Source organism: Heliangelus exortis, chromosome 15 (genome assembly GCF_036169615.1).
Source record: "Heliangelus exortis chromosome 15, bHelExo1.hap1, whole genome shotgun sequence".
NCBI lineage: Eukaryota > Metazoa > Chordata > Aves > Apodiformes > Trochilidae > Heliangelus > Heliangelus exortis.
In genome coordinates this window covers 6903601-6917270 of record NC_092436.1, presented here as the reverse complement: position 1 = coordinate 6917270, position 13670 = coordinate 6903601, and the positions used below count along the sequence as shown (strand labels likewise).

Genomic DNA, 13670 nt, shown 5'->3' with positions numbered 1-13670 from the left:
ATGGGACATCACATTTTTATCATTGCCAAACGGTTCAGTACTAGCAGAATAAACCCTTTGTGTCTTGCTTTTTGCCCTTATTATATCAAATATAAGCAGATTTTCTCTGAGTTCGCTGGCAGGAAACATCTTAGAGCAGCACATCCCCTCATTATCCATCCCTCTCAGCTGTTCTCAAACTCACTGGGAGGCCAATTCCCCTTTACTTTACAACCTCTTTTGTGATCCTTGATGGCCTAAGTTTGGGAAAAGCCAAAAGACAACAGCCACAGCCAAAAGATAACATGTGAAACACGTTTATTAGTTCAGCTTCTTCTAAGGACATAGTGTCCTTGTGTAACTAAAGTCAAACATGACATTAATTTACTTGCCAGCAAAGCCATATGTATGAATTGATGTATTCATACCAGCCACCTCTGCTGAGGGATGAAATGGTCTCTGTCAATTTGCCTTTCAAACCAGCAATGCTCCCACCTTTAATACAGCTCTTTCACATGTTTGACCTCAAAAATACTATTGTTTTTTTCAGTGAGCCAGCTCAGCTGGGAAACAAAGCAGGGGACTGCCAGCTTCAGAAGTGTCAGCAGATTCTGGAAACGAGACTGTGGTGAACTCCACAGACTTTCAACTTTACTAAGAGAGAGAAAGAGGAACCACCTGACAGCTTCAGCCTGCCCTGCCAGCACATGAAACTTCTGCATCTCCATTTCCTCCCTTCATGGGACATGAGCACCAGGTACAAGGTGGGTCAGCATCCATCTCCAGTCCAGCACTGCTGAGCCAGCTCACTACTGAGCCCAGAAAGCACAGAACAGCACACAGTTAATGCTCTTATACTAAGAATATATTATTATCATTCTGGATAAATCAGAGACCACAGGACCAACTCCGGGTTGTGCAGAAGTCCCCAAAGAGGGACACAGGTTTGATTGTCAGTTCATATGTAGAAAGGGGTTCTCACTAACCATGGAGAGGCAGAGCTGAGACCAAACACCATTCGAATCCAGGGAGTGACATTCCTTTAGCATGAACTCAGCAACACTGTTTGGTTGGAAACTATTACAATTTAAAACAGTGCCACAACTACCCACAGGATAAAGCCATACTGCAAAATTCACATGAAGAGTAGGACAGCAGCAGACACTGCACAGTAAAAAGATAAAATCAATATAAGTCAGGAGGAAACATCATAACTACTCCTGTTTGGCCTAGAGAAAACAACTGTATTCCACATGAAGCATAAGTTCAAAATAAAGATTCTGCAGGCAAAATGAATGAATGAATATTTATGTTCTCTTAATAAGTGCACAAAATACTGCTTCCTAAAGAAAGGATCCTATTATAGTCATGGACACATTTTTATCCTCTCTTTTGTAGGGTTATGCAACAGCTATTGATTACTATCTACAATCAGTGCATTTGTAAAAGGGTCTTAATCAAAGGTGTTTAATCACAGTGGACTTCCATAGCTCAAAGTACCTCATTCACATAAAATAATAAATATTATTGCCTGATGCCAAACCCTCTGGCATCAGCAGATGGCAGTAGGAAACAAAACCCCGAGGAACTCCTCACTTGGGCAGGAAAGTGTCTCAAATGTTCTTCCCTGTTTTGCACCAGGTTGATGAGAAGTCTGTGTTAAACACTGGTCCATTCATTGCTGCTGTTCAGCAGGTGAAACCCCAGCTGTGGTTCCCATGCCAGGCTCTGCAGGGCTCCCAGCTCATGTGTAAAGTCTAAACAGGGAGAGTCCTTCCTTAGAAACAGGTACTGAGTGCAGAGCAAGGCAAAGATGTTTATTTTGCCTGCTTTTCTCTTCACTTTGAGTTTTAGAAATGTGAGATGCACAGCTGGAGAAAAATGTAAAATGATAGTGAGAAATACTAAAGAACACTATGTATTTTTCTACCTAAAAGCAAAAATGGTGCTCACTGGATTTCATTCCTCTCATTTCTTTAATATAAAAGCAGAGTTCAAAGCAAAATATCCTTAACTTGTGAGCTACTCAGTCATTTTGAACATGATTACATCCCAAATACACAGTATTTGCAATAGGTGGTTATCACTCTGATAGGTGCTTTCCTTGCCACCTTCTATTTACTTTGGTATTTAATGCTCCATGTCCTTGGTACAAATAGCTCTATCCCAAGTACAAACGTTATGATAAAACAATAGTTCTGAGCCTCTAACAGAGCATTACAAATACTGCATCCCAGACCAGCACATCTCAGCACAGCATCTCTCAGCTACCCTCCATGACAGCAGCATTAACCACTCTGCTGCAAGGCAAATGTTGTCCAACTCACACTGAAGCAGACAGTGGTCTACCTGCCCCTCTCTCTGGGCAGTCACCTAATGATTGCTTTTAGGACGCTTACAGCTGCAGTCAGTCAATAACCTGCAGATCCTCTTACAGTTGGCACCCCAAAAATGGTCCTTAGAGCCTTAGAGCACCTCCTCCCAGAGCACAAGCAGCAATGTATGTCACTTCAGAACATGGCAACCCTCCTTAATCATTATTAAATTGTCAACGAAAAGCAACATGTCCCATAAACATCTGCATTCTACAAGCTAAAGGGTATTTTGATAATTTTCTGAAAGACCTTCCAAAAATAAAAACCCCAGGGAGCAGACTAACCTACTAGACCGATACATTGTGTTAGATGTGTCACCTCAGCCTTTTAATCATTGCATAGTCAATATTCTGTATTATATGAATAACTAATTACTTTGTCAACTTATTTCCACAGATGTCATGGTAAAATCTATCTGAGGAATGTCATCTGCACTTAAGAGAAGGACAAGCATTGTAATTATGTATTAAGCCATTTCACCAGTGTGAGTCTGCCATGGAGTGTGAAATGGCTATAATTCACATTTTTAAGACCTTGCATTTATTAGCATCTATTTTCTACTCAAGGTTAGTGGTGTGCTGCACAGAGAGTTTAAAATAAAATAAAAATTAAAAAAAAGCAAAAAAACCCCTGATATTTTTGTTACTCAAATGGATATACAAGCATGTCTGACTGTACAGATTGGTCACACTGACAGGTTTTCTCTCAAGCCCCAGAGGATTTCTGGCTGTTGCACCTTTGTGAATGGCACTCGAAGGTTAGATGAATGTTCTTTCTGATTATAGAGTAAGAGACATTCTGCTGTTGAAAGCTAATGACAATCCTGGGCACGATGCACCTAGGCAGGATACAGATCTTGTATACAAGAAAGACATTCAATCTGAGATAATAGTCAGGATTGATGATTAATATCTCCCAGGAAAGGGCTTTGTTTGCATTAGTAAACCCCCACAGAATAAATGCAGAGAGAGAATAATAAACCAGGTGGTTGTGTTTTATTGAGGGCCCAGGAAAAGTTAAACTTGTCTCTATATGGATCCATTCCTTCAGTGTTGATTATGGTGCTGCTTAATTAGATGCAGAGAAGAAGAGTCTTGGGTATCCTCCCACCAACCAAATAACAGGGATATTTCCTCTGCTATCTCTCCCATAAGCTATGCCATTTGGCAGTAATTTCTTTTGGAAATCTGCCCCCTTACCTCCCTATTCCCACTCCTCTGTTCTCAATGGAAGTGCCACATTGTTCTGGCACAATCTGCACAGTCTGACACCCACACATTCCTGGAGCACAGGGGAAATGAGAACTTCTGGGAAGAGCCACAGGCCCCACCACAGGCTGCTCAACCACCAGTTCTAAATGCTTTGTCTTTTTTTTCCCTAGCTTGAGACAATCTGCTATATTACTTCAGCAATATACTGTATTTGAAACAGCCTTCCTGGTAAGCTCCCCTTCCTGGCAAGCCTGATTTCACTGTCATTAGCACCCTCTGAAGAGGATCTGCCTGTCTACGGACATCTTATTAGCAGCTCTATGAATAGGGAGGGCCATGATTTATCCAGCTGGGACAAATGAGCAAAGGTCTGTCAATGCCTCTGCCATTTCCCAGGTGTGTCACCTGAGCCTATAGAAAAGGCTCCCTTTGATTTGGGAGGGCTTGTCTTCAGCAGGCAGCAGCTTTGAAGGTATGGCAACAGGAGGAAAAACTAAAGCAAAGTGTCCATGGCTGTGAAATCAGTGTGAATTCTGCTCTGTGAAAGTCTCATCCAACAGCAAGTGTTTCAGGCAGCCTTAGCTGTCATGGGAAAATTGTTGTATCAGATGTGGTCTCCTAGGTTAGAAAATGGAGAGTGATGAGAACCTCTGCCATTCAAAAGAAACCCATCAGAGCCTATTTAAACTAGTTGGAGGTGTAGGAGCCAGGAATCTGTTCTCTCATTTTAGTTGTCAGCTACTAGGTATATGTTGACTTTAGTGGAGACAGTCATACAAATCCAACTGCCAAAATTATTAGGATTGCACTGGTGTGACAGAGAAAAGAACTGCACTCTTTCTGATAAATCAATCAGAAAATAACACCAGCTAGATGTAAGGCTACATGGGCTGGTTTTCCCTTGCTGACACCTCATGGGAATCCCCAAGTATTTCCTGCAAACTAACCAATGTTTCAGTATCACACACTAGTCCATAAATGACTTCCACTTCTCACCATTTACTTCCTCTTTCATACCATTCATTTTTTGCATTTCCTCCATTTTTTTTCTCTTAAACTTTATTAATGTAATGGGCTTTAGCCAGAAACATTTGTGTTCATACTCATCGAAAACATCTCTGCTGCCTTGGGAAACATAGCTGTGAGAAACCTTAATTTGCTAAGAATTAATGTTTTGCAAAATGAGTATTGTTACATCAGCTGAGCACTGTATTTAAATTGCTTTTTGTTACAATAGGTCTCACTTGGACTATTTGGATAGTTCAATACTATACATGGTAAGGTAGAATTACACTAATAAAACCAAGCAGCAAGTACATTTCATCTGCCATTTGGTACTTTCAGTGCTTCATAATTAACTTTGGTCAAAAATTACCCCTTGAAGCCCAAGGGATTAATTCTTCCTTAACTATATTTGTGCAGTACAGGAAAAACAGTCATCCCTTGGTTTCCTGGCCTTGGATGAGCAGTTTACTGCATTTTAAACCTACAATAATTGTGGATGAATTCCAGATGTGTACTTGCCCCTCTTGGAGTGAATTTCATGCTGGCTGATTTCTTTTTATTTAACTCTGGGAACAGAAATGCCCTGAACCAGATGCCTCTACCCAGCATGACCTGGACCCTGGGGAGGTACTTAAACTAGCTCAGAGCCCAGAGATGGGGATGAATGCTGTAACACAGTGCCCAGCTGGCACACACTCTCCAACCTTAATAATATTCTCCTATTTTTTCTTATACTTGCCCACCAACTTTTTAATCCGCTCCCCTCAAATTATTTCCCTTTTCCCCTACTCATTGGCTAGTCCAGCCTTTATCCCTCACCTCTTGTGTTTGTCAGACAACTTCTGTTAGCCTCTTTGGCATATATTTGCCTTTTTGAAGAAGATACATAGAAGAAGGCAGCTGATGTTTACCAATCTCAAGGAGATGTTCTGAAGACAGGGTCTTAAAAAGTTGCCTGGGTGCTATTAAAATACTCCAGTGAGAAAAGGTAATCTTGAATTCAACTATTATACATAAGCAATCACATTACCATATGTAAAAGACTCCAACCTGCATTAAAGAGTTGATGTAGATGAGTGCAATTTCAGTGTCCAAACAAATCTCCCAATCCCTTCCCCTGAACCACTTTGGGAAACTACTGAATGGCAATGCTAGCAGTTCTGAGAATTTGAAAATCATTTGGATTTGTTTGCTTTCCTTTTTACTGTTTTTGACCAGTATAGAACTCAATGAACAACTATCAAAAATTTAATGAGTCTAAAATTACTTAAGTAAAAATATGGAAGTTTTCACAGAGGTATATCATATAATCCTTCAACCACCTGGTCATTATTAAAGAATTATTAAAGAATTTTCTAAATCCCACATAGGAAACATGAGCAGTTAATAACATCCTGTACTAAACAAGACCTTTATGTGCTCTGGCATTCCTACTTCAGCTGAATGGGATGGTTTCAGGACAAACAAGTCTGTCTGCAGCATGGGCTTAGCATATAAGGAAAATGCCATGGACATATTGCCACATGAATTTTCTGCATCTAAGCCACTGCAGATGAAAGTGTTTCAGAAAGGGCACTCAGAAAAGGAAAACCACACCACGTCTGGGCTGCTGGATGGTGACCACTTTGTAAAGTAGCTGGTTACTGATTGTGCATTACAGGAAAAACAGAATCCCTTGGTTTCCTGGCTTAGGATGAGGGTTTTACTGCATTAGGCTGCATGAACTGAAGACTCTCTGTCAGCTCTATGGAGACAGAAAGTCATTTGAGAACCTGAGGTGTGTCAGTGTCAGTGACATGCAGGTGTGACGAGAGCCCTTTGGGAGAGGGGAGGAAAAGAAGGAAAGAAAGAGATGACTGGCATGATGGTTTCCTGTCTATCCAGCAGGGGAAAGCAGTCTGCCTGTTAAGAAGGAAGGGACACCCAGATGGTCTGACTCCCTGTGGTGATGGGAGCAGTTGGTCTCCTCTCTTTCTGATATTGACAGTGGCTGCCACCTCATTTGGAAGTCTCCTAACAAAAAGATGGGAATCAGGATGGTGCTGAAAAGAGCAAATGGATAAATCACGTCAGAGGAGACCTCACCACTCTCTACAACTCCCTGAAAGGAGGTTGGAGCCAGGGGGGGTTGGGCTCTTTTCCCAGGCAACTCTCAGCAAGACAAGAGGGCACAAGAGGTCTCAAGTTGTGCCAGGGGAGGTTTAGGTTGGACATTAGAAAGAATTTCTTTACTGAGAGGGTGCTCAGACATTGGAATGGGCTGCCCAGGGAAGTGGTGGATTCTCCATCCCTGGAGATATTTCAAAAGAGCCTGGATGTGGCACTCAGTGCCATGGGCTGGGAACTGCAGCAGTAGTGGATCAAGGGTTGGACTTGATGATCTCTGAGGTCCCTTCCAACCCAGCCAGTTCTATGATTCTATGATTCTAATCATAACCTCTTGGGCTGGGAGGAGCAAGGGAGGTTGGTGGCATTTGCTGACAACCTGCAATCTCTGTATGTTCACTTTCCCACTTTTCAAGAACTTCAGCCTAAGGAGGAAAAAAAGTTTGGGCTATTTGTTTCAGAAGAAGGTCTTTTAGAGCCAAGCCAGCTATTAAGTGCCTGTTTACAATGCTGCTTTCCTAGCAATATACAACAGCTTAGGACTCAGGCTGACATCTCATTCAGTCCCATTTCACTGCAGTATCTTTTTAAATAAGCCAAAAGGACACCTTATGCACAAACATAGCTATCAAAACAAGACAGTGCCAAAAAGCGTCCCCCTAGAGTAAAATTATTTCCTCTATGAACTCTGTACTATACCCAAAAGGCACTATTTTACCTAAGAAACAGTCAGTATCCCAACACGTAGGGAGGGAGATGAGTGAGTTCTTGGTTTGGAGAGAAACAGCATTTTTTTGAGAAACCTTGCTTTCTCAGCACAGTGCTGTCACTGGCTCTTTATCTCTGGTGATGGAAAAACCATTTATTTTTGTCAAGATAAAATTTTCAGATGTACACATAGTATTTTAGGACCCTTTGGAACTTACTCAAAGTAGGTCTATTCAATTATTTTCTCTCTCAAACAAACAAACAAAAAAAACCCAAAAAAGGGGAAAAAAAACCCCAAAACTCACAATCTTTTTACAGGATATTTTTCATCCAGTCCCCTAATTTCAAAACAAGTCAGTTATCTAACAGCTCCATACAAAACAAGTGAAGCAACAACATGAATTCAAATCAGATCAAATATACTGAATCAACCCCTTGCATGGATACTGCCATTAGTTCATTTCAATTTAATTTAGTGTCATCATTTTCATAGCAGAAGCATACTTAATCAGATTAAGGCCATTTTAATTCACATTTGTACACTCTAATAAGGTGCTCTACAATCCTTTGGATTTAATTCCCCTCTGATGTTTATAAAATTCCAAAGCAACCACAAATTTGGACAAACATAAAAAGCAAACATAAATTTGGACCTAAATCTTGCACCTCTTTTGTGTTACTGAAAATGGGACCTGTTTTTTAAAGTTACTTAGATGCTATTGGGTATCTTTTTTTTTCTTTTTTTTTTTTCTTTTCTTTTTTTTTTTTTTTTTAAATAGCATCAGCAAACATGGGCTCTGCCAGAAAGATTTTTTCATCTGAACCTCCTCTACAAATCCACCCCCCTGCTGACTGCTTTGTTTTTTGGTTCTGCCCAGAGAAACAGAAGGGTCCTGTCCCTAAGGGACACCACTGTCCCTTACCCTCCTGGGCTCATTCTACCACAGCAGACCCTGAAGCTGCCCTGGTAGCTGCATGGCAGGCTGAGCAAAGAATAAGTTGCTTCTTTTTTAAATGAAATACAGCAATATAGGTCTGATATATCATCCCCAGAGTGCAAAATGTGAATAATTAGAGTTTTTCCAAAGAGAAAAGGAAAGATATAGACCCAAGGGAAGGCAGCCAGGACATTCTTAATCTTCCATGGTGATCTAGCAGTATCAGAGCAGAGAGCATAAATGCAGAGAGGTCATCTCCCATCTCAGTGCATCTGTGGTAAATTTGTGGTTTCCAGGAAAGGACAGTTTGCAACCCAAGACCTAGGGACAAGGTGTCCTTCTAGAGATTTTTTTCATCTTTTCTCTCTCTGTCTCTCTTTTTCTAAGGAAGGATGATTAAAATATTGATGGCAAACCCCCACAGCCTTCTTGGTCAGAAGATTTAGGCAACAATTGGTTAGACCATATGAGGTGTAATTTATTAGGCCACTCTTTTCAGAGACTGCTCATCCAAACTAACCTGTAGTACCACACATTTTTTTTTTTAAGAAATATAATGCCCAGCATTAGCTTGAGGGTAAAACTGATTCTCAGGAGCTTTAGTGGTTATTCAAACCTTATAGATTACTGTCAGCAAGTGGCATCTCTGTGAGTGTCAGCAGTTACATGCATGCACACCTAGACCCTGTGTAGGTTTATATTTCTGCAGTGCAGATAATGTTGGAGATCATCACCCTTTAAACTGCTGCTATTCCCTGTGGTTCACCATGGACTCCAGTACCCCCCTGCATAACCAGAAAAAGGTTTCTCTATTTTGGTTTTTCAAATGCTGAGCCCAGCATACACAGAGCATGTTACAGAGGAGAAAAGATTCTCTCATGACCCTGTGATTGCCTTTAGCTTGGTCATATTAGATGTAAACATGGCAGGTCCCTTCTCTGCTGTGGCATCCTCTGAGTGATGCCTTCCAAAGTGAATCCCCAAGCTTTTATGCAAAAGCAGAAATGATGCCCAGCAGTATGCACAACTTCAACAAGGTGCCACTGAGTTACAGTTAAACCATATTTCAAAGTTTACCTTAGTTCCTTGAAGGGGTCTGCCCTGACACTGGGAGTTTCTATAGATTTAGGGAACACTGTGCCTTCTGCTCCTGAAATCACAAAACAAAACAGAAGACAAATTGTAATCAATATAAGCTGTTATCAGGGGATGATGGTCAAATCATACCTAGGTGCAATTTAATCCGCTGCCTGACCCCATTTCTGTCTTGCACACCTCTTCTGTCCCCAGAAAAAGCCAGACCCTGATAATCTGAAATTGGTTACTTTGATTACAACTGGGCTTTGCCTGTAAATGGCATTTCTGGCTGTAAAAGCAGCTGCTTGCACCACAGCTGTGAGAAGTATCACTCATTGGTAAACCTGGATGCATGTCATGATATTATTTCTTTTGCTGGGCTGTGAGTGATACTCGAAGGAGAACACCAAAGTTTAGCTTGATCACTGCAAATATCTCTTGGGTCAGACTGTGCCTGGGGAAAAAGAGGGAGGTGTCCACCTGGTTAAATGCAGCACAAGCAGGGAGTAGGAGTCTGCTCTAATCCCAGCCCAGCCACCAGCTCAACATCTGACCCCAGAAGTCATAGAATTGTTGCTGTTGTTGGAAAAGAACTTTAAGATCATCAAGTCCAACTGTTAAGTCATTTAACTTCTGCTCATTTCCCCTTTCTCTTAGAGATTGTGGGGAAGGCAGAACTATCCCAATTTACTGAGTGTTTTTAGATTGTGAGCTGGAAATGGCTAGGCAATATGAACAGCTTTCCTAAGTTTCAGACCACAGTTATCCTCTTCCATGGCCATCTGCACAGCCCATTTTGGGCCATTTCACCCAGCCATCCCTCCATTCTGTCTGTACTTTGTGACCAAGCCATGCTGTGTCTCTAGAAAGATGTGTTCTCTCCATATCATCATTTCAAGCCAAAGGCAGCCCATGCCATCCTCTGGGAAGCCTTTCCACTAAATGTTCTAATTTTAAAACATGCATCTAATCTGAATTGGTCTCTCACCTCAGCTTTCAGCCACTAAATCTACTTGTGTCCTCGTGTGCCAGCCAATAGACCCGGCATGAGCAGAGTCTGCATCTCATGTAGACAGTTGCCAATGGTGACCTAACTACTTCAACCTTCTCTGATTTTCTGCAAAGTTACAGCTTTCTGAATCATTCGCTGTGAAACAGATTTTTCTGGACTTCTCATTGTTCTTTTCTGAACCCATTCCACTTTTAAAATACCCTGTGGGACACAGGAGTCCCCATGTGCTGTCACTGACTCTCCGTGCTGCAGAAAGTCACATTCTCACTCCCACTGAAACTTCCAATTAAAACACAGGTCAGAATGGTACAAACTGCCTTATACACAGCAGCACACTAGAAATGAATGTTCATGTTCTCTAGCATATAGCTGCCTTCCCAGTGAGCAAGTATGACCTATATTCCTAAATTTAGGCCAGTGGTCTTGTGTTCAGACACACTGTGAACAATTTGTTCATTATCTGTAGCCATGACAGCCATTTCAATGTCAGCGTTGCAAACAGCACCAGTGGCACTTCTTTATTTCCTTAATTTTTTCTTTGACAAAGCCACTGGTGCAAACTACAGAGCCTCATGAGGCTTTTTGTATATATTGTTTGAGATGTCTCCTGGCACAAGCTATTGTAATTCTTACATACACGCAGTCTAGAAGTCACCACTATGGAACAAAAAAAACTTCAGAGATGACAGAAAACATATAATACAAGATCCTGCTGTAACTTCTGCTGTAGTGAGAAACACCTGTGGTTTAAAAGGCTGTCCTTTCTTTGCATTGAAATAAATTAACTAAGCTGTCCCACTGTGTCAAAGCAAAAAAAATCAAAATGAAAATAAGTACTCTAACATTCATTAAAGAACCAGCTCCTTTTTAATCTAGAGAAAAACAGTAATCTCAAAGATGATAAAAGTAGGCTAAAGTTTGAAGTTTTATACTTGGGAATTGAAATTGATCCTATGGCACAACACAGATATTTAGCTCTTAACTTCACTATAAACCTTCATTGTTACACATTGTCAAAAACAGCTGTAACTTGCCAGCCATGAAGGTTATCATTACTAGATCTGTACTCTCTCAACAGTTTCTAAATTATTTAAGCCTCTACTTATCCACACAATTGCCCTGGCTACTAGTTTTGCAATGAAACTTAAAAGATGAAGCTTGCACATATCTGCATAATAAAACATTGATTTTCAAGTGGAGAAAGATGAGGAAGTGCAGCTGGAGAAGTGTGCAAAGATATGTTTGTACCTTTTCCACCTGTACTGCTTAAATTGTGACTTTTTAAACACATTAGGTCAGCTGCTTGAATAATGCAAAGCCCAAAATAATGATCAGTACATAACCAGAAATGCCTGGAGAATAAGGAGAAACTTTAGCGTATCTCTAACAACTTGGGGTTTTCCAGGTTTTCATTATTTAATTTAAATGCAGGGAGCAACTTTGGAAATAAATCCAGTGAAGATTCTAATGCAGTCATTTCATCAAGGCTGAAAAGAAAAAAGCCTGCTATTCCTTACCTCTGTCTCCTTGTTTTCCTTTCCCTACATGCAGTTCTTGAACCCTCTGTTCCTGTCTCTATTGCCAGATCCATGGAAGAGCCCCTTATACACTGGGAACAGGAATGAGAGTTCCAAGTCCCTTTGTTCTCTCCTTTGATAGGAATTAGAAGCAAACACCAGCTGCCTTAATAAGGCTTCCTCCCTTGGCAATATAATTTCTTATTATTCTGTTTTAAGAACATGAGATCTCCCAGAGGGCCACCTGTCCCTGTCACAGAGTAGGACATCAAGCCATGAGGGGGTGCCTAGGGACCAGGACTGAGCCATCCCTGCCTTGACTCTGGCTGTCAGCAGCTGAGGGACTTGTTGAGATGTCTGTGTCATCCAGCCACTGGAGAGACACTGGTGAGCTTTTCTCACCTTGCATAGTTATCATTTTAAGGGTCCCTATTTCTGTAGCAGGGGGCTCACAGGTGAATTAAATACTCTAGAAAAATTCTTCCCTTGGTTTCAATCTGCTGCCTGACAATTTCATTGTACACTTGATCTGCCTTGGACTGTCAAAAACATTAAATAACCATCTTTTTTGTTCTGTGCTAATAGAAATTAGCACTTCAAAAGTGTCCACTCCCACCAACCCTCTCTTTGCTATGCTGAAGAGTTTCTGTCTCTGCCTATGGGACTGGCAGCTCCTGCAGTGCCTCCCAATGCCTTGGACAGATTCAACTACACTGAACATTTTTGTCAAAGTCTGGCTTTTGGCCACCATGGAAGTCCCCATCCAGGCTGTGAGAGCATCAGTGTTGGATGGTGTTGAAAGTGGAGGCATTAGGCTGGAGAAAGTGACCTCATTTTTTACGAATGGCTTTGGCAAAAACAGAAGGAAAGTTTGAGGGAAATGTGTTGTTGATGCTGAACAAGGCTATTCCGGCTCTGCAGAGGGGAACTGGGATGTCATGGAGAAACAAATGTTCAAGCTCAGGGAGTAGAAGATAAGTGAGAAGGTGAAATTTAAACTTATGAAGCCCAAGGTCATGTACTTAAAAAGTAGTAAAAGTTTATTCTCCATGTATGGGAACACCCTTGGATAAAGGCTGAGCAGTGGAACAGGACTGAAGGAAAGGTAAACATGACATAAACTGAAAGGCAACAAGCAAATCTAACAGGAAAAAAAAAATCACATTATTTTAAGAATTATCAATGAATCCTTGAACTATTATGTAGCTCCCAGAACCTCCCCAGTGAGGAAAGCACAGAGAGAGGAAATATTGTCACGCCTGCACAAACAGAAAAACTTCTTTTGTATCCTGCAATAGAAGTCTGGAAGGAGTTTGGGTTTTTTAGATTATCTAAAGATGACCAGGGAAGGATACAAATGCAGTGTATAAATATATTAGTAGGACAAATCACGTACAGGGAAAAGAACTACTGGCTCTAGGCCAGAGAGAGTGGCAATAAACTGGTTCCAAATATATTTGGGAAGAAAGGGAAGTGTTTTCTAGCCACAAGTGGAGGAAAAATAGGAGCAGATTTTCAGATAGATGGGACAGACAATCTAACAGATTTGGCAAACTCACAACTTAGACATGGTGTCTCAAAACCAGGGAACAAGATTTGCAGAACCAGGAAGTGCCTCCAAGTTTTGTGCTACCCTGGTCTTATTTTCACTGCCTTCTACCTGAGGAATGTCAGGCTGTGGCAAATGCTATTAATGCCCAGCTCCAACAGTTCAAGAATCAGCTGCTACAATCTCCCTTCTC

General features: G+C 41.2%; 1 protein-coding gene across 9 annotated transcripts in view; it reads right to left on the bottom strand.

The window, feature by feature from the left end:
- The window catches only part of SGCD (sarcoglycan delta), a 306709-nt gene that overhangs the window by 30023 nt on the left and 263016 nt on the right, over positions 1 to 13670 (bottom strand). For 8 of the 9 annotated variants that reach the window (XM_071759133.1, XM_071759132.1, XM_071759137.1 and 5 more), the window contains one exon: positions 9400 to 9472. The exons of the other annotated variant lie outside the window; for it this stretch is intronic. In XM_071759133.1, the coding sequence (XP_071615234.1) occupies positions 9400 to 9472 (73 nt within the window). The remainder of the gene's footprint in view (positions 1 to 9399; positions 9473 to 13670) is intronic. 9 annotated transcript variants of the gene reach the window in all.